This window comes from Rhinatrema bivittatum, chromosome 4 (assembly GCF_901001135.1).
Source record: "Rhinatrema bivittatum chromosome 4, aRhiBiv1.1, whole genome shotgun sequence".
Lineage (NCBI taxonomy): Eukaryota > Metazoa > Chordata > Amphibia > Gymnophiona > Rhinatrematidae > Rhinatrema > Rhinatrema bivittatum.
In genome coordinates this window covers 289,980,779-289,999,811 of record NC_042618.1, presented here as the reverse complement: position 1 = coordinate 289,999,811, position 19,033 = coordinate 289,980,779, and the positions used below count along the sequence as shown (strand labels likewise).

Sequence of the window (19,033 nt, the reverse complement as noted above, 5' to 3'; positions counted from 1 at the left end):
CACCATTGATCATGGTGGGCACACATCTGAACTTTCTCTCAAGGAGATCCTGCGAGGCCCACCTAAGACCAGGCGGCCCAGGTAACCAAGGGCTCAACTCGAGGGAACCCCGGTTTGCTAGTGGTGAAGCTCCAGCTAGACTCTGTCTCCTCCTATGCTCCTGGTGGCAGGCGCTCTCGGGGGTCCGACCAGGGAGCCTACCAATCCTGCACTAGGTCAAGGGACCACCTCCCGGCACAACACTAGCTCACTAGTGCAACATGTGCTAGTATGCACATTTCACATTTGCTATGCAAGTGGGAGGAGTTAATAGCAATGAGCAGCTCCTAACATGGAATGCAATAGAGTAATGTGGGTTTTAAGATGAGAGAGAGAGACATCAATATGTCACTCTCTATTTATACTACTATAAAAGGGGGTACTTTTAACTCGGTGTGGAATTTGGGGATGGGGTAGTTTTGGGTGGGTGGGTGGGTGGTTTTACATACACATTCAGAGGTACAAACAGCAAAGTTGACATCACTGAAATGTTCTGTCATTTGAATTGATGAAAGGTACAAGAGGAGTTGATTTGTACAATATACTCTCTGTCTAGCTTGATACACTCTCTACCGAGCTTCAAACAAGAAGAGATGATTTGTACAATGCACTCTCTACCTAGCTTGTTTAAAGCTCAGTAGAGAGTGAATCAAGATAGGTAGAAAGTGCAACAAGCTAGGTAGAGAGTGCATTGTTCAAATCAACTCCTCTTGTACCTTTCATCGATTCAAATGTCAGAAAATTTTCAGTAACCAGAAAAAGATTGCACTATATGATGCTAGAGGGATTTTACTATAATGACACCAAAAATAAGAACGTATCACCTCTTAATAAAGATTATTTTAACAATTTTTTAACCTTAGAAAAAAAGCTATATGCCTCCTAAAAGGATGTGCTAGTGTTTTTATTCTATTCACAAATAAGTGAAAACTCTAACCATAAATCAAAAGAAACTTTTTTACGGATGGCAGGAACATTTCATATTAATGTTATAAAACACCAACCAGGTGTTATTGAATATTTATAATCATTAACGTCCCTCCTCCATCCGCTGGTATTTTTTTTTATGTTGCGTGAGACGTGCAAAAACATGTGAAGAGTTTTTCTTATAATAAAAAACTTGTATTTAAAAATGCTTGATGAGCTTATAACCAGCTGTAAGAAAATAAGGTAATGTCCCGACTTATCTGAATGATGGAAGATAGCCCAACGAGGCCACGTTTCAAATCCCGAAGGATCTTTCCTCAGGGGATGGTTTTCAGTAACATATTGATTTCTGTACAGAGCTGCTATCTCTCTCATAAGAAATTACCGTACTGGGTCAGACCAAGGGTCCATCAAGCCCAAAATCCCATTTCCAACAGTGGCCAATCCAGGCTACAAGTACCTGGCAAGTACCAAAACACTAAGTAGATCACATGCTGCTGATACCAGTAATAGCAATGGCTATCCTCTAAGACAACTTGATTAATAGCAGTTAATGGGCTTCTCCTCAAAGAACTTATCCAAACCTTTTTTAAACCCATCTACACTAACTGCACTAACCACATCCTCTGGCAACAAATTCCAGAGCTTAATTTGCGTTGCGTGAAAAAGACTTTTCTCCAATTACTTTTAAATGTGCTACTTGCTAACTTCATGGAGTGCCCCCTAGTCCTTCTATTATCCAAAACAGTAAATAATCAATTCATATTCACACATTCTAGGCCTCTCATGATTTTAAAGACCTCTATCATATCCCTCCTCAGCCGTCTCTTCTCCGAGCTGAACAGCCCTAACCTATTTAACCTTTCCTCATAGGGGAGCTGTTGCATCCCCTTTATCATTTTTGGTCACTCTTCCCTGTACCTTCTCTATCTCTTTTGTTCTCTCTCTTTCTCTCTCATAGTACACAATACGTTAAATACCGCAAGGTATGATAATGTAGCGTGCATTGTGGAAATTGCCTATGTGGGAGCTTGGAAATTAGCCTACTCATGCCCTTTTTTATTATTATTATTATTATTTTATTTTTTTATCACAGGCATTATTTCTGTTATATTTATAACATTTGGTGAATGCAGAGGTCAACTCCAGACAAATCCTTAAGGATCTTCTCCATAAAGGTGAAAAGAATAGGATTCATTGGTCCGAGTGGAACCAACTCTGTGGGCTTCTTAACCTCTGTGATTTCTCTGCTAATCACTGGATTCTAAAAAAAAAATCTATTTTAATTGTCAAAAGTCTCAAAAATTTGTTTAAGGTTATTCTAAATTGGAAAGCATCATAATTAACTGTTAGTATAAAAGATAATCTTTAAAATCGAATACTATATTCTTGTTCTTTTATCTCATGTTTGACCAGATTCACTACTATTGATTCTGATATTTCTGCGATCTGGATGCTGACCAAGTCTAGATATGAGGAGGTTGTGTTCTTCCAATCCTTCCATTGTCTGGCTTTTCTGTTCAAGGGTTTTGGTTCTAAAATATGTGATTTCTTCCTCTTTACTAGAAGAACCCTCTGATGAAGCAAAAGTAACTCTTTTAAAGAGTACTCTATATTGGCAGAATATAAGCCTTTCAAAATAAATAAATAGTGACAAATAAATAAATATATTTACTGTCTTCTTTGTAGTAGGATTAGACCAAGGATTAATGGAACTTTTACTGTAGTGTTTTTGACCTCTTGTAAATTTGATAATTTTGAAATTTTTCAACTCAGTCTCAAATTGATTCAATTTGTGGTTTTCACTTCTATCAAATCCTTAACCAATTGCTCTTATATGGTGTACACACATAAACACATCTGTTTTATAACATGCACGCATTGGTGTGCACATTCTATAAAATGCAATTCCCATGCACACATGCAGGCCAGATTTTAATGTCCACATACTCATGTGTGGGCAGGTGGTCTCTTCCACGAGTGGGGGGGGGGGGGGGGGGGATTTTAAAAGAATCATGCAGTGATGCAATCGGATCTTTGGCCAGTTCCCTTCCAGTCCGCTCCAATAAAGAAGCGGACTGGGAGGGAACTTCCCTAATCCTAACCCTATCCTTCCTCCCACTTCCCCTCTCCTCCCTGACCCCTAAACCTACCCTAGCTATTCCCATTTTTTTTGTTTTTACTGCCCCCCTGGAACAGAAGTAAATTCCGCACGCCAGCCGGCTGCCAGTGCATGCTTCCCCGGGACAGTGTTCTGTCCTGCCCCCCCCCCCCCCCCGTTCCCCGCTACACCTCTCCTCGCCCAGACTTAGCCAATCCAGTTCACCTCTTTTCTTCAGGTCTGGCACTTCTGCACATATTGGGAGTTACACGCATGGCTGGGCCCTATCAAAAATGCATTCAGCATGCACAGGGCACAGCCGAGCGCATAACCCCTGATATTTGCACGGGTGGGTCTTTTAAAATCGACTTGATAGCATATTGGCCAGATTTTTGGTGGTCTTTATGATAAGGACCATGAGATCCAAGGAACATTTATTTAATATGGAATTCCATCTATTGATGAACATTTGGCGTACCGAGGGAGGGGAGGCCAATGCCCCTGGGTGCAGAGCCACAGGGGGGGCACTGATGGCCAATATAGGGAGGCCATGTGGTCACCAGTGGACTTCATCCCACCAGTGGCTGAACAAGGAAGCATGCTGTTTCTATGCTGTGTGCCAGCCACTGTTCCCTTTAAGCTGCACGCATGCATGGCCATGCATAAGCATAACTATTCTCACAGCCGTGCACAGCAGGAAGATTGGAGGGGCCATGGTGGAGCTCATTCCACTATGACCTGAAGGAAACAAGTCACCTCCAGGTGCTCATTCTCCTTCCTGCCTGTGTAGCCCCAGAAGAAATACGTTGCTGGAGCCATGCAGACAGGAAGGAGGAGGAGCATCGGCCCAAGTGTAGAAGAGGAGCAGCATTTGCGGCAGTGCTGCTGCAGATCCTACTTCATGGTGGCCCAAAAAGAGAAGGCCCTCTAGCAGGGTTGTTGTGGATCTCACCTCGCAATGCACCAAGAAGATCAGGGCCACCACTGAGCCCATACTGAAGTGATCCGCAGACATCCAGAGGCAAGAGGGAGGCTGAGGTCCTGTAGAATGTGTGGTGTATGACAGTGAGTTGAGAGATTGTGTTTGTGTGTATGAGAAAGAATGAGTTGAAATATTGTGTGTGTGAGAGAGAGTCTGTATTTTCAGAGCATGTGAGAACCTCTGTATGTATGTGAGAGACAGCATGTGGGAGTGAGAGCCTATGTGTTTGTGTGAGACAGCATGTGAGAGTGAGAGAGTGTGTATTTGAGAGAGTGAGACGCATGTGAAAGAGAGCCATTGTGTATGTATAAGAGAGACAGCATGTGAGAGTGAGAACTCTGTGTTTGTGTGTATGACACAGCATATGAGAGTGAGAGCCTGTGTGTGTATGTGTGAGACAGTGTGAGAGAGTAAGATCCTTTGTGTGTGTGTATGTGTGAGAGAGAGAAAGACAGCATGTGAGAATGAGAGCCTGAGTGTGTGTTTGAGGGAGGAAGGGAAGAAGACAGGTGGAGAGAGAGGAAACAGAAAAGAGACCCTATAAAAGGAATTGTTAAAAGACTAAGAAAGCGAAAGTGGAAAAAAATCCTGTGACCAACAGATTAGAAAACTAAGAAAAGACAACAAAGGTAAAAAAAAATAAATTGAATTTTTAGTGACTGGCAATGTACGAGATCAGCATGGAGGAACTGGAAGCCTTGAAAATTTTTAATACCACAGGGTCTGCCTAGAGAAGGCAGCAGAACTGGCTTCAGTGCCAGTGATAGTGAACGGTGCATCCCCAATAGCCAGGCAGCAGCAGTAACAGCAGTAGCAGAGGACACAATAGAGACTCTGAGGGTGCTGGCAAAAGAAAGAGAGAGGGTCTGCCTTCAGTGTGTGTATGTTTATGAATGGGAGTCTGCCAGAAGGGTGTGTGTGTGTGTGTGTGTGCGTTTGTGTGTGTGTGTGTGTGTGTGTGTGTGTGTGTGTGTGTGTGTGTGTGTGTGTGTGAATGAATGGGTACCTTCCTGGAGTCTGTTTGTGTGCGAATGGGTGCCTGGGGGCAAGAGAAGAAATTTTACCCAGGTGAACTTTAAACTGCATTGTATCAGTGGAAACAAGAAGCCTGTTCCTAATGTAGAGAAGGATGCCTTTTCAGAAAACTACACCCAAGAAAGAGATCTCCATTACTTGCTATTAATTAAGCTGACTTAGAAAATAGCCACTGCTATTACTAGCATCAGTAGCATGGGATAGACTTAGTTTTTGGGTACTTGCCAGGTACTTGTAGCCTGGATTGGTCACTGTTGGAAACAGGATGCTGGGCTTGATGGACCCTTGGTCTAACCCAGAATGGCAATTTCATATGTTCTTATGCAAAGCAGCTAATGGATACTCAATTTTTACGTAAATAAAATAACACTGCTGATTTAGAAATATTTCATAATCCAGAAGAGGAAAGAAAAAAATCAAATAATCTTAAACAACAGTTCTGTATGAATACCCAAAAATTTCAGCAAACCAGACAGTGTGCTCTATGTTGCACAGGTCACCTGGTGTATTCATTCGTCCACCTCAGGACAGAAAGTCTGTTTTTCAAGAATTTTGATTGCACTTTAAAAGCAAGCTTTAGTCAAGCCCAACACCAGCCGGTGTTTCAAGAACACTTCCTCAGGAGCTAACTAGTAGACAATTTAAAAATGAGTAGACTTTTGTCTGTAAAATTATAATAAACATAATTAGTGAGACATCAAAAATCAGAAAATAAAATTTGAGGGTATTTATCTGTAGCGAACCAATACCTTTTTCATTCGCTGACAAAACATCTCTGATTTTCAAGATGGAACCAGGGAAGTAGATACTTTCCTTAATGCTGGAGCAACTTCCGATGACATAATCACATTAATGCAAGTTGGCAGGGAAGTTCCCTAGAATGACTGATTATCACATTAATGTGATGATGTCAGTTATCCTAAAAACACACTTAAATACAATTGAGAGTTAAGATCATTCAGTGAAACTTTGTTTAATCTGTAAACCCAATGTAAATCTGATCTAAATCACCTCCCCTTAATCAGGACAGAGCAGGTCAATTACACAAAAGTGAAGGTGTTAGCAAAATCATCACAATGTGAAACAAACGGAGCATTAGAATGATGTAATGATAGGCTGGAGCGATGTTCTATCATTCTAGTTTTTATCATCCTTTTAGTTTTACCAACATAGGACTTATCACATGGACAGTGAATAATATAAACAACTCCTAAAGATAGACAAGTGGTAAAATATTTTAATGATAATGTGAGAATAGCTGAGACTATAAAAATAGAAGGTGTTTGCATAGATACATGACAGATGGAGAAACTGCTGTATGGTTGATGGAAACCTGTATAGATGGCAGGAGTACGAGCCAATCTTGCAATGAAATCAAATTGTACCAAAGAGTCTCTCATGTGTATACATGAAATGAGAAGGATCTTTGAATATACCATGTGGTTGCAAAATGTGCCAGTTTTTTTTTTATGGAAGCCCGGACCTCTCGAGTGTATGGTGAAAATGGTAAGACACAAGTGATGCACTGTAGATCATCCTGCTGCCAAGGGAGAAGCAGCCAATCATGATGGCTGTGTCTTGCTCTCAAAAATGCCTTGCATACAGAAGACTTTGAATAAACTTGGGTGAGAAACCTGTCAATAACTGATGTTGCTGATAATCCATAACTGTAGAATATAGCCCCTGAAGACGGAAGAATTGGCTTATCAGAAAACTTTCTTTTAAAGCCCACGAATGTGTATGGAGAAATGTAATAGTGTGTTGGAATTCAAGGGTTTCTGACATAATGAAGTAGAAAAACCTTTCTCCATCTTGCAAATCCAGATGTCCCCAAAAAAGGGATGCAATGATCTTGTAAGTCGGTGGTAAATTTTAAATGAGCATTCAAAGAATTCAATCAGATTAGAAAATCATCAAAAAAGGATTTGGTCCCCCACCATAATACAAAAACATCATCTATGAAATGCATCCAAATGAGAACTTGTGATCAAAAAGGGTATTCCACCAACCACCATACTTCAAACATGCCCATATAAAGATTTGCCAAATCCTGGGCCATACTGGCCCCCATAGCAGTTCCACAAATCTGTTGGTAATATTGATGATCAAAATAAAAAAACAATTTTGTAACAGCAATCTCAAGAAGATTTGAGAGAAAATCTGTAGGTATTCGATGGACATTGTTTTAAAACATCAGTGGCTACTACAATAGCTTTAGATTGGGGAATGCTCATATAGAGTACTTCCACATCAAGCAGAGTCATCAATAAATCTGTGGTGTCCATCTTTAGCTGATCCAAAAAAAAAAATCATATCTTGTGAGTCTCATATATATGATGATAAAAGAGGGATGAAGGAAGGCAGAAAATAATCAATGAAACAAAAGAAATGTTCAAAGAGCAAATCTTTTCCAGAAGCTATTAGACATCCTGGAGGATCAATCAATCTTTTATGCACCTTAGGTAGAATATAAAAGACAGGGACTCTGGGATACAGCCTGCATAAAAAAGTAGCCTCCTTGAATGTCTGAAAAATGATTTTCAGGACAGAGATACAAGACTGTTAATCTCTTCTTTTAGAGCAGCAGTAGAATCGTGTGTCAGAGGCTTGTAAAATTGAATATAACCTAATTGACGATTAACTTCAGCTTCATATTGTACTCATCACAGCTATTTTTTTTTTTGCCACAGCAAAGCATAACATGTGGTATAGAGCTGGCAGTAAGATAGCCACCGAGAAAGGAATAAGCAAAGCTGGGAAGGGGAGGCAGCTAGATTATTTCCTGCCTCTGAGGTTGAAGGTAGGGGAGGGGTCCTGTCCAAGACATCAGCAGGAGGAGGGGTTGGAATCCGCTACCACCATAGAAAAATTAGTGAACAAATCAGTAAGTAAGAGACTCCAAGGAAGCTTTTGAAACATGGTTGGGTACCTGGTCTTGGTCACTGTGACCCGCAAGCATGGGGCCGCCGTGACCAACACCAATTACTTGATTGGCTTGACTGGCCCACCGGGGCATGCCCAAAGCCCGGATAGATCAATCTGCCCCTGTTTAGGACAGTCATAAAGCAGTTCTAAAGTTAATCAAATACATTTATCCTGCTAACTTTAAGATAGGTGGATATATTCAATAGAGATGTGAATCGGAACCGGAATCAGTTCGGATTCCGGTTCACATGTGGTTTTTTTTCATCGGGCCCGATCGCAGTTTTGTTTATCGGCTGCGCCCAAGCCAATAAACAAAAAACCCACCCCGACCCTTTAAAACTAATACCTTGGCTTCCCCCACCCTCCTGACCTCCCCAAAAATGTTTTACAGGTACCTGGTGGTCCAGTGGGGGTCCCTGGAGCGATCTCCCGCTCCCGGGCCATCAGCAGCCACTAATCAAAATGGCGCCGATGGCCCTTTGCCCTTACCATGTGACAGGGTATCCGTGCCATTGGCCGGACCCTGTCACATGGTAGGAGCACTGGATGGCCCGTGCCATCTTGTGCTCCTACCATGTGACAGGGGCTGACCAATGGCACCGGTAGCCCCTGTGACATAGTAAGGGCAAAGGTTATCGGTGCCATTTTGATTACTGGCAGCCGATGGCCCGAGTGCAGGAGATCGCTTCCGGACCCCCGCTGGACCACCAGGGGCTTTTCGCAAGTCTTGGGGGACCCTCCTGACCCCCACAAGACTTGCCAAAAGTCCAGCAGGGGTCCGGAAGCTACTTCCTGAACTCGGACCGTCGGCTGCCAGTATTCAAAATGGCGCCGATAGCCTTTGCCCTTACTATGTCACAGGGGCTACCGGGGCCATTGGTCAGCCCCTGTCACATGGTAGGAGCACAAGATGGCGCCGGCCATCTAGTGCTCCTACCATGTGACAGGGTCCGGGCAATGGCACGGATACCCTGTCACATGGTAAGGGCAAAGGGCCATCGCGCCATTTTGATTAGTGGCAGCCGACGGCCCGGGAGCGGGAGATCGCTCCAGGGACCCCCACTGGACCACCAGGTACCTGTAAAAGGTTTTTTGGGGGGTTGGGAGGGTGGGGGAAGCTAAGGGATTAGTTTTAAAGGGTCGGGGTGGGTTAAGGGGTTATTTTTGTATGCCGTTTTTCCCGCCCTTCCCCAAAACGATGAGAACCCCCACGATCAATATCGTGGGGTTTTCCTATCGTTTTGGGGGAGCCCCCGATTTCTGATGATTTTGAAAATATCGGCCGATATTTTCAATCGTCCGAAGCCCGATTCACATCCCTAATATTCAATGGTATGGGTGCATTGCTGAATATCCCAGTTAAGTTAGATAAGTTTATCAAGCTAACTTTACCAGCCACCCAGATTTTGAATATGCACCTTAGTGTAAAAAAAGCCACTTATGTACTGGTTAAATCTTTCTATCTGGTCAACCATTTATTGCATTATAACTCATGTGCCTTGTACAAAAACTGTTGCACGCACCGTCCACACCCGGCCCACGCACGGGCCTGCTCACCTCGCTAGTTCCTCTGCAAGTCACGAGTCGGCCTCCCCAGTCTCATAAGAACATAAGAACATAAGAAATTGCCATGCTGGGTCAGACCAAGGGTCCATCAAGCCCAGCATCCTGTTTCCAACAGAGGCCAAAACCAGGCCACAAGAACCTGGCAATTACCCAAACACTAAGAAGATCCCATGTTACTGATGCATTTAATAGCAGTCGCTATTCCCTAAGTAAAATTGATTAATAGCCATAAATGGACTTCTCCTCCAAGAACTTATCCAAACCTTTTTTGAACCCAGCTACACTAACTGCACTAACCACATCCTCTGGCAACAAATTCCAGAGCTTTATTGTGCGTTGAGTGAAAAAGAATTTTCTTCGATTAGTCTTAAATGTCCTACTTGTTAACTTCATGGAATGCCCCCTAGTCCTTCTATTATTCGAAAGTGAAAATAACCGAGTCACATCTACTCGTTCAAGACCTCTCATGATCTTAAAGACCTCTATCATATCCCCACTCAGCCGTCTCTTCTCCCAGCTGAACAGCCCTAACCTCTTCAGCCTTTCCTCATAGGGAAGCTGTTCCATCCCCTTTATCATTTTGGTTGCCCGTCTCTGTACCTTCTCCATCACAACTATATCTTTTTTGAAATGCGGAGAAATTGTACACAGTATTCAAGGTGTGGTCTCACCATGGAGCGATATAGAGGCATTATGACATTTTCCGTTCTATTAAACATTCCCTTCCTAATAATTCATAACATTCTATTTGCTTTTTTGACTGGTGCAGCACACTGAGCTGACGATTTTAAAGTATTATCCACTATGATGCCTAGATCTTTTTCCTGGGTGGTAGCTCCTAATATGGAACCTAACATCGTGTAACTACAGCAACGGTTATTTTTCCCTATATGCAACACCTTGCACTTGTCCACATTAAATTTCATCTGCCATTTCAATGCCCAATCTTCAAGTCTTGCAAGGTCCTCCTGCAATGTATCACAGTCTGCTTGTGATTTAACTACTCTGAATAATTTTGTATCATGTGCAAATTTGATAACCTCACTCATCGTATTCCTTTCCAGATCATTTATATATATATTGAAAAGCACCGGTCCAAGTACAGATCCCTGAGGCACTCCACTGTTTACCCTTTTCCACTGAGAAAATTGACCGTTTAATCCTACTCTCTGTTTCTTGTCTTTTAACCAGCTTGTAATCCACGAAAGGACATCGCCTCCTATCCCATGACTTTTTAGTTTTCGTAGAAGCCTCTCATGAGGGACTTTGTCAAACGCCTTCTGAAAATCCAAATACACTACATCTACCGGTTCACCTTTATCCACATGTTTATTAACCCCTTCAAAAAAATGAAGCAGATTTGTTAGGCAAGACTTCCCTTGGGTAAATCCATGTTGACTATGTTCCATTAAATCATGTCTTTCTATATGCTTTACAATTTTGTTCTTGAGAATAGTTTCCACTATTTTTCCAGGCACTGAAGTCAGGCTCACTGGTCTATAGTTACCCGGATCGCCCCTGGAGCCTTTTTTAAATATTGGGGTTACATTGGCCACCCTCCAGTCTTCAGGTACAATGGATGATATTAATGATAGGTTAGAAATTCCAGCCTTGTTCCATCATTCCAGCCTTGTTCCATCATCCTACTTGTTCCATCATCCTGCTTGTTCCAGCGTCCTACTGTTCCAGCCTTGTCCAGTGTCCTTCTGTTCCAGTGTCCTTCTGTTCCAGCATCTGTCTGTCCTGTCTCCCCAGGTAGTACCCTCGGATTGTCTCTCTGGTACTGACTTCGGCCTGCTCCTTGACCATTCTGTTCGCTGCCTGGATCTGACCTCTGCCTGCCTTGTGACCTCGACTGACCTCTGGAACCTGATCCCTGCTTCGTTGACTTGTCCTTGGATTGTTCCTCGGATTTTGACCCCGGCTGCCATTGACCACATCTCCTGATTCTGGCTCTGTCCCTTGCCTTGTCGTCGCCTACGCAGTTCTGGCCTTTCTTGCTCCTTCAGACCTGCAGCCTAGTGTCCGACCACGCTCCCTTACTGTTTGTGGGCACGCCTCTCTACTACCACTCCAGGAGACCCTGCAAGGCCCTCCTAAGTCCAAGTGGCCCGGGTCCCTATGGGCTCCACCCGGGGGGACCACAGGCTTCCAGTGGTGAAGCTCATCCTAGCCTCTGTCTCCTCCTGTGCTCCGCCCCCTGGGGGCAGGTGCTTCCTGGTCCCTACCAGGGAGCCATTCTCCACTGCTCCAGGACAAGGGTCCACCTCCAAGTGCAACAGGTTGCCAAGGCCATGGACTCGGCGGAGTCTCTCGCCTCCAGGGCCCTACCGGGTTTGGCCACCACAGTCCAAGAACATCGCAAGGCTTTGGAATCGCTAGCCTCTTCAGTGGAAGAGCTTCATTCCCAGCTGCGAGATACAGCCCTGGCCAATCCCGTGGGCCTATCGGCCTCTATTCTACCCAAAGCATTGTTGGCGCTCCCTGCACCTCCTCAATATAACGGGGACCCACACTCCTGTCATGGCTTCCTCAATCAGAGCTTCATGCAATTTGCACTGCAACCCTCCTTGTTCCTGAAGGAAACCACTAAAGTGACCTTCATCCTTTCTCGCCTAGAAGGGAAGGCTCTTACATGGGCCTCTCCATTATGGGAATGCTCCGATACCATGCTTTCCAAGCTTTCTGAGATTGCTGCTCTCTTCAAACAGACCTTCGGAGACCCAGGCCGCCAAGATGTAGCCAGCCATAATCTAATCCACTTCCATCAAGGGTCACGGACCCTCTCTAGTATACGGTGGAGTTCAGGACCCTGGCTACTGAGCTTGGGTGGCAAGAAGATTGTCTACAAGCCATCTTCCTAGATGGACTCTCCAGCGCTCTCAAAGATGAACTCTCCATCTGTGAGACTCCCACGTCTCTAGAGGACCTGATTTCCCTCACCAGAAGATCAACCTTCGTCTCCGGCAAAGGCGCCTAGAAGTTAAGGCTTCCCGCTCTCCTACACCGCATCCCACACGTGTCCAGAGTCTTCCAGTCAAGATTCCATCACCACACCTCCTCCCGGGTGGAACCCATGGAGGTGAACCGTGGGCGACTGTCTCCAACTGAACGTCTCCATCGGAGGAAGGAGGGTCTTTGCCTTTACTGTGGTGCTTCCGGACATCTTCAGCAGTCCTATCCGGTCCATCTGGAAAACTGCAATGCCTGAGCCCGGTGGGGGCCCCGAGCTTAGGCACTACTGTCACCGGCCCCTAACTCCTGCTTCCAGTCTCTCTGGGCATCGAGGCCCACTCCTTTGCCACCACTGCTCTTGTTGATACAAGAGCAAGTGGCAGCTTCATCATGGATGACATTGTCAAGTTTCTGAACATTCCTCTTCAGCCATTAGATGTGAGCCTTCGCATCGCCTCCATTCAAGGAGAACATCTTCCAGGGCTCATCACCCATCGAACAGTGGCTGTCCGTCTTACCGTGGGCACTCTCCACGAGGAGGAGATATCCTTCTATGTGTTAAAATGTCCTACACATCCAGTCATCCTGGGGCTGCCTTGGCTCCAGGTCCATGAACCCCAGTTCGATTGGTATGCCCTGCAGTTGGAGCAGTGGGGTTCCAAATGCCAGAAGACATGTCTACGTCAAGTATCTCCAGCAGTCTCTGTCTTAAAGTCTACCACCCTATCTAGTTTGCCTACCCAGTATATTGAGTTCGAAGACGTCTTCTCGAAGCAGAAGGAGGACAACTTGCCTCTGCTACGCAAGTTCAATTGTTCCATAGAACATCTGCCAGGCACAATGCCTCCCAAGGACAGAACTTATCTATTGTCTCATCCAGAAAACCTATCCATGTTTGAGTATATCAAAGAGAACTTAGAAAAAGGGTTTCATTCGTCTCTGATTCTCCCGCTGGAGCGGGCTTTTTCTTCGTCAAGAAAAAGGATGGCGGTTTACGCCCTTGTATTGACTATAGTACAGAGGGCTCAACACCATAACCTGCAAAGACCGGGGTACCCTCTGCCCCTTATCAGTGAGCTGTTTGACTGCCTTCAAGGGGCACAGATCTTCACCAAGTTGGATTTGAGGGGTGCGTACAATCTGGTACGCATCCAATCTGAAGATATCTGGAAAACCTCATTCAACATGAGGGATGGTTACTATGAATATATCGTGATGCCCTTTGGGCTATGCAATGCCCCAGCGGTCTTTCAACGTCTTATGAACTAAATCCTCCAAGACATCTTGTATTCATTCGTAGTCGTATATCTTGACGACATCCTGACCTTTTCCAGAGACCTTGAATCCCATCGAGATCAGGTTCGGATCATTCTCCAATGTCTAAGAGAAAATCACCTTTATGCCAAGTTAGAAAAGTGCCTCTTCAAGCAAAATTGCGTACCCTTCCTAGGGTACATCATATCTGATCGAGGCTTCTCCATGGATCCAGATAAAGTCCAGGGGATCTGAGACTGGCCCCAGCCAGTAGGCCTATGGGCCTTACGTTTCCTTGGCTTTACTAAATATTACTAGAACTTCATTGCCAATTATTCTACCCTAGCTGCTCCGCTCACCGCCATGACCAAGAAAGGGGCTAACACTTATGTGTGGACTCCCAAAGCACAAGCTGCCTTTCAGACACTCAAAGAAGCATTCTGTTCCAGTCCTTGTCTTCAGCATCCAGACTCAAGATGGCCATTTGTTGGCGAAGGCGACGCCTCTGCAATTGGAGCAGGAGCCGTCTTGTCAGTTTTCTTCAAAGTGTAAATTGATACCTTGTTCATTCTACTCGCACAAGTTCTCTCCTACAGAGCAGCGCTACACCTTTGGTGACCGAGAACTTCTAGCCATCAAGTTGGTGCTTCAAGAGTGGCGCCCCTGGTTGGAAGGGGCGCACCATAAATTTACCATTTTCACTGACCATAAGAATCTTGAGCACCTTAAAGAAGCTCAACTCTTGAATCCTAGACAAGCCCTATGGGCGCTCTTCTTTGAACATTTCAATTTCGTTCTACGTTATCGCCCAGCTTCCAAGAACCTCTGTGCTGATGCACTATCAAGATCCTTCAAACCAGAGGATGCTCCTGATGTTCCCAGACACATGACCTGCCTGTGTATCCCTTGCTGTGACCACTAAAGTTCCAGTTGGTAAAATCGTCGTTCCACGTAGATTACATGAACAATTTCTGAAATGGGCCCATGATTCCAAGTTGGCAGGACACCTGGGTTGTACGAGGACCCTAGAGATGTTACGGAGATATTACTGGTGGCCCAACATGGTGCAAGATTCTCGTAACTATGTAGATTCATGCCCCATCTGCGCCCAACAGAAGCCACCTACCGGATGGCCTTGGGGCCTACTGCAACCGCTTCCAGCACTTACCGAGCCATGGTCCAGCATCTCAATGGACTTCATCACAGACCTGCCTCCGTCCCAGAACAATACCGTAATCTGGCTCATCATCGACCATTTTTCGAAAATGGGTCACTTCATTCCCCTGCCGGGCCTCCCATTGGCCCCAGAACTAGCCAAGTTGTTCCTGAAACACATTTTCCATCTCCATGGACTCCCAAAGGAAATTATATCTGACCAAGGACACAGTTTGCCACCAGGTACTGGTGCTCTCTATGCAAAATGTTTAACATTGCCTTGAATTTCACGTCAGCCTATCATCCACAGGCCAATGGTCAAGCTGAAAGGACCAACCGGACCTTGAAAACATACCTTCGTTCCTACGTGAATGACCAGCAGGATAACTGGCCTGATCTGTTACCCTGGGCTGAGCTGTCACATAATACCCACATCGCTGCTGCCACCAATGTATCTCCGTTCTCTGTGGTATTCGGACGACAACCTTGGCTGCCACTTCCAGTTCCTCTGACTGTTCCTTCTCCAGCTGCACAATTCATGGCCCACACCATTCGCCAGGTGTGGAATCAAGTCAAAGAATGCCTTAACCAGGCCACTGAGTGCTCCAAGCGCACTTCTGTTGCCCATAGACATCTTGCTCTACCGTCCTGGTTAGACGGTATGGTTAAGCACCCGACATATAAGGTTGAGACTCCCTTCTCATCGTCTGGCTCCCAAGTACATCAGCCCATTCCCAGTGCTTCGAAGAGTGGGAGCAGTGTCTTATCAACTTCAGCTACCTCATGCCCTGGTCATCCACAACACATTCCATGTCTCTCTGTTGAAGCCTTTGGTCCTCTCCTGGCCCTCTCATAGAGATCCTTCACCTCCACGGATCTCTACTGAACCAGACTCGTCACTCCAGGTAACAGAGGTCCTCGACATCCGTCGATGTCGAGGCAGATGGGAATACCTCTTAGCCTGGGAGGGTTATGGGGCCGAGGAGAACTCATGGGAACCATCCCACAACATTCTTGATAAAAAGTTCCTCAGGACTTTCCATATGAACTATCCTGAAAAGCCACGGCCGCGTAGAGGGAGGCCTAGAATGGGGGGTACTGTTGTGCGCCCCATCTGTGCCCGGCCCATGCACAGGCCTGATTCCCTCACTAGCTCCTCTGCAAATCACGGGTTGGCTTCCCCAGTGGCAGCCGCAAGCTCCTCCAGGCCTCGGCATCCCACAGCGGCGGTCGCTGGGCCTTCCACTGTGCACCAGGCCTCACGCCGGAGTTTGGCATATCCAATGGCATTGGTCACACCCCTAAGCACACGTGCGCAGACCGCCTGGCCTCTTGTAGGGCCAGGGGCAGGTACGAGCTCTGCGGTGCGCCCTGATTGAACGTAAGATATAAGGAAGTCCCTGCCTGCACTTCCTTGCCTTGGCAATCGGGTCGGCACTATATGTGTACTAGTTTGCCTCCGTGTTCACAGTCTTGTTCCAGCCTTGTTCCAGCATCCTACTGTTCCAGCGTCCTTCTGTTCCAACGTCTGTCCTGTCTCCCCAGGTAGTACCCTCAGACTGGTACTGACCTTGGTCTGCTCCTTGACCATTCTGTTCACTGCCTGGATCCTGACCTCTGCCTGCCTTGTGACCTTGTCTGACCTCTGGAACCTGACCCTTGCTTCGTTGACTACTCCTCGGACTGTTCCTCGGATTCTGACCCAAGCTGCCATTGACCACGTCTCATGATTCTGGCTCTGTCCCTTGCCTTGTCATCACCTACTCTGTTCTGGCCTTCTTTGCTCCTTCAGACCTGTAGTCTAGTGTCCGACCGCGCTCCCTTGCTGTTTGTGGGCACGCCTCTCTACTACCTCTCCGGGAGACCCTGCAAGGCCAACCTACGTCCAAGTGGCCCGGGTCCCTACGGGCTCCACCCGGGGGTACCGCAGGCTTCCAGTGGTGAAGCTCATCCTAGCCTCTGTCTCCTCCTGTGCTCCACCCCCTGGGGGCAGGTGCTTCCTGATCCCTACCAGGGAGCCATTCTCCACTGCTCCAGGACAAGGGTCCACCTCCAAGTGCAACAAAAAAGGGTCAAATAAGGGAAGAAGGTGGAGCAGTGGCCTGGTATTTATCCTATTTAAAATGACCTTGATCAGCTATGGGTGAAGTCATTTTCATTAAGGTCAAATTTAAAAGTGCTACAAATCCATGCATATGTAGAATTTGTCCTCACTTCAAACATTATGCACAATTGCTCTAAAATTATTAAACACATTTCTTTTTATAGTATTCCTGCTATATATCTGGTTGTTTTATCACATAAAGTTATAAAATATATGTGGCCAACAATACTACTCATTGTAGTAAATTGGTAATATTTAATAGCACACTACTGGCAAGTAAAATATAGCTAACATATTGGTGAATTACATACAGCTCTCAATGGGAAATACATACCGAATAGAGCCACTGAATAATATTGGATCCTGAAGAATAATAGAAAGTCTAGAACGGAGTGTGTGCAGAGGCAGTTTAGAAATGTCTATTCCATCAATCACAATTTTTCCTAAGAGAAAAAAAAACAACACATGGAAACAAATATGTTTTGATTACAATTTAATATACATAAGCATCAATTTTCAAACACTGCTGAGTGACAAAGATAATCAGTTAATTTTAACTGGTTATCTTTAGCTGAATTTTCAGCTGGGCCTAACCATCTAGGTGCACTGCTCTGCTCAAACCAGTCAAAATTATTTTCTTCATGATTTAATAAACTTCAGTAGTTGCGTACTGCAGTTGAGTTAATGTCACATTCCTGTAGCCAGTATGATTGAATGTTACCAGCAGAGGAAACAGCTATGAATTCCTGGTATTGGGAATGTTTGTCAATAGCTTAATTCTTAAAGAGGCAGCTACCCTACTCACAATGTTGTTGTCAGAGCAGTGCTGGATGCCAAACTGTACGGAGGTAAACCTATATTCTACTCCTTGCTCAGTTTAGGAGAGAGCTTGAGGAGTTCTGGTATATTCTACAGGGTGGGGGGGGGGGGGGTCACAAGGATGAGACAAATGGGGAGCATTTGAGGCATATTTAATGTTAGGAGGGGAGCTGAGCTGGGATTCTTTTTTCTTTTACTTTCAGGAAGGGAGGGAGAAAGGGGGTTTAGGGCAGCCAGGACCTTTTAATTTTAATTATTGGGTGGGAACGAGGAACAGGGGATTAAGGGTGGTCTAGTTCACCTTTTTTTTTTTTACTTGTTGGTTGGGAGGGAGGAAAGGGGGTTTGGGGTCACTTGGACCTTTTTATTTTACTTGTTGGATAGGAGGATGGGAGGGAAGTAGGAAGAGAAAGGCGATCTTTGTAACTTTTGCTTGTGGGGTGGGAGGAAGGGATGGGGAGCTGGAGCAGCTGGGTCCTTTTATTTTGATTGTCAAGAGAGGCGGGAGGCTTGGAGGGTCATTTTCCTTTTGTCATTGCATCATGGGGGAGGATTTATAAGCAATGGCTAAACAAATTTGGCCTACTATTCTAGTGCTCAGATTTGATGAACCAAAAGTGGATAGCACTGAAAATCTGTGGTAACTGCTTAACTATTTCCCCCATCTTAAACCTACCTTCAGTGTTGCCCATTTATTAACTAGTTAAACTTTTTTTTATCATGGAGCTTGATCTGGATAAAAGTTGGCTGATAAGAGGCATAAATTTAGCTAGTTATACCTTTTAAACACATGCCTTAAAGTATTTCCCATGTGAGAGGATAAAAATTTAACATGCAAAGCAAAAAATCACTTAATGTCATATGCAAGTTTTAGCATGTGCACATTCCATTTTTGCCAATATTTGCATGCATGGAAAAAAAAAGAAGGCACGCCCTGCATGCTAGTACTAGCAGAAACTGCCATGCTAAAAACTGCCTTGTTAACCAACCCAAAATGAAAGATCTTGTAGCACAGGAGAGCTTCCTTCCCACATACCTAAGCATAAGGGTCCTCTGAGATCTGATAACCCATCCTCTGATAACAAGAACAAGTCATCTGATCCTCGATCCTCCCACAACCTCAGGACTGAAGACAAAGGGGCCTCAGAGCCACAGCCCTCTCCTTATCCCC

The 19,033-nt window shown here is 45.1% G+C and overlaps 1 protein-coding gene across 2 annotated transcripts in view; it reads right to left on the bottom strand.

Moving 5' to 3' along the window:
• The window catches only part of ABCC9 (ATP binding cassette subfamily C member 9), a 976,112-nt gene that overhangs the window by 77,460 nt on the left and 879,619 nt on the right, over positions 1–19,033 (bottom strand). For both annotated transcript variants that reach the window (XM_029600177.1, XM_029600176.1), the window contains exon 34: positions 17,378–17,486. In XM_029600177.1, the coding sequence (XP_029456037.1) occupies positions 17,378–17,486 (109 nt within the window). The remainder of the gene's footprint in view (positions 1–17,377; positions 17,487–19,033) is intronic.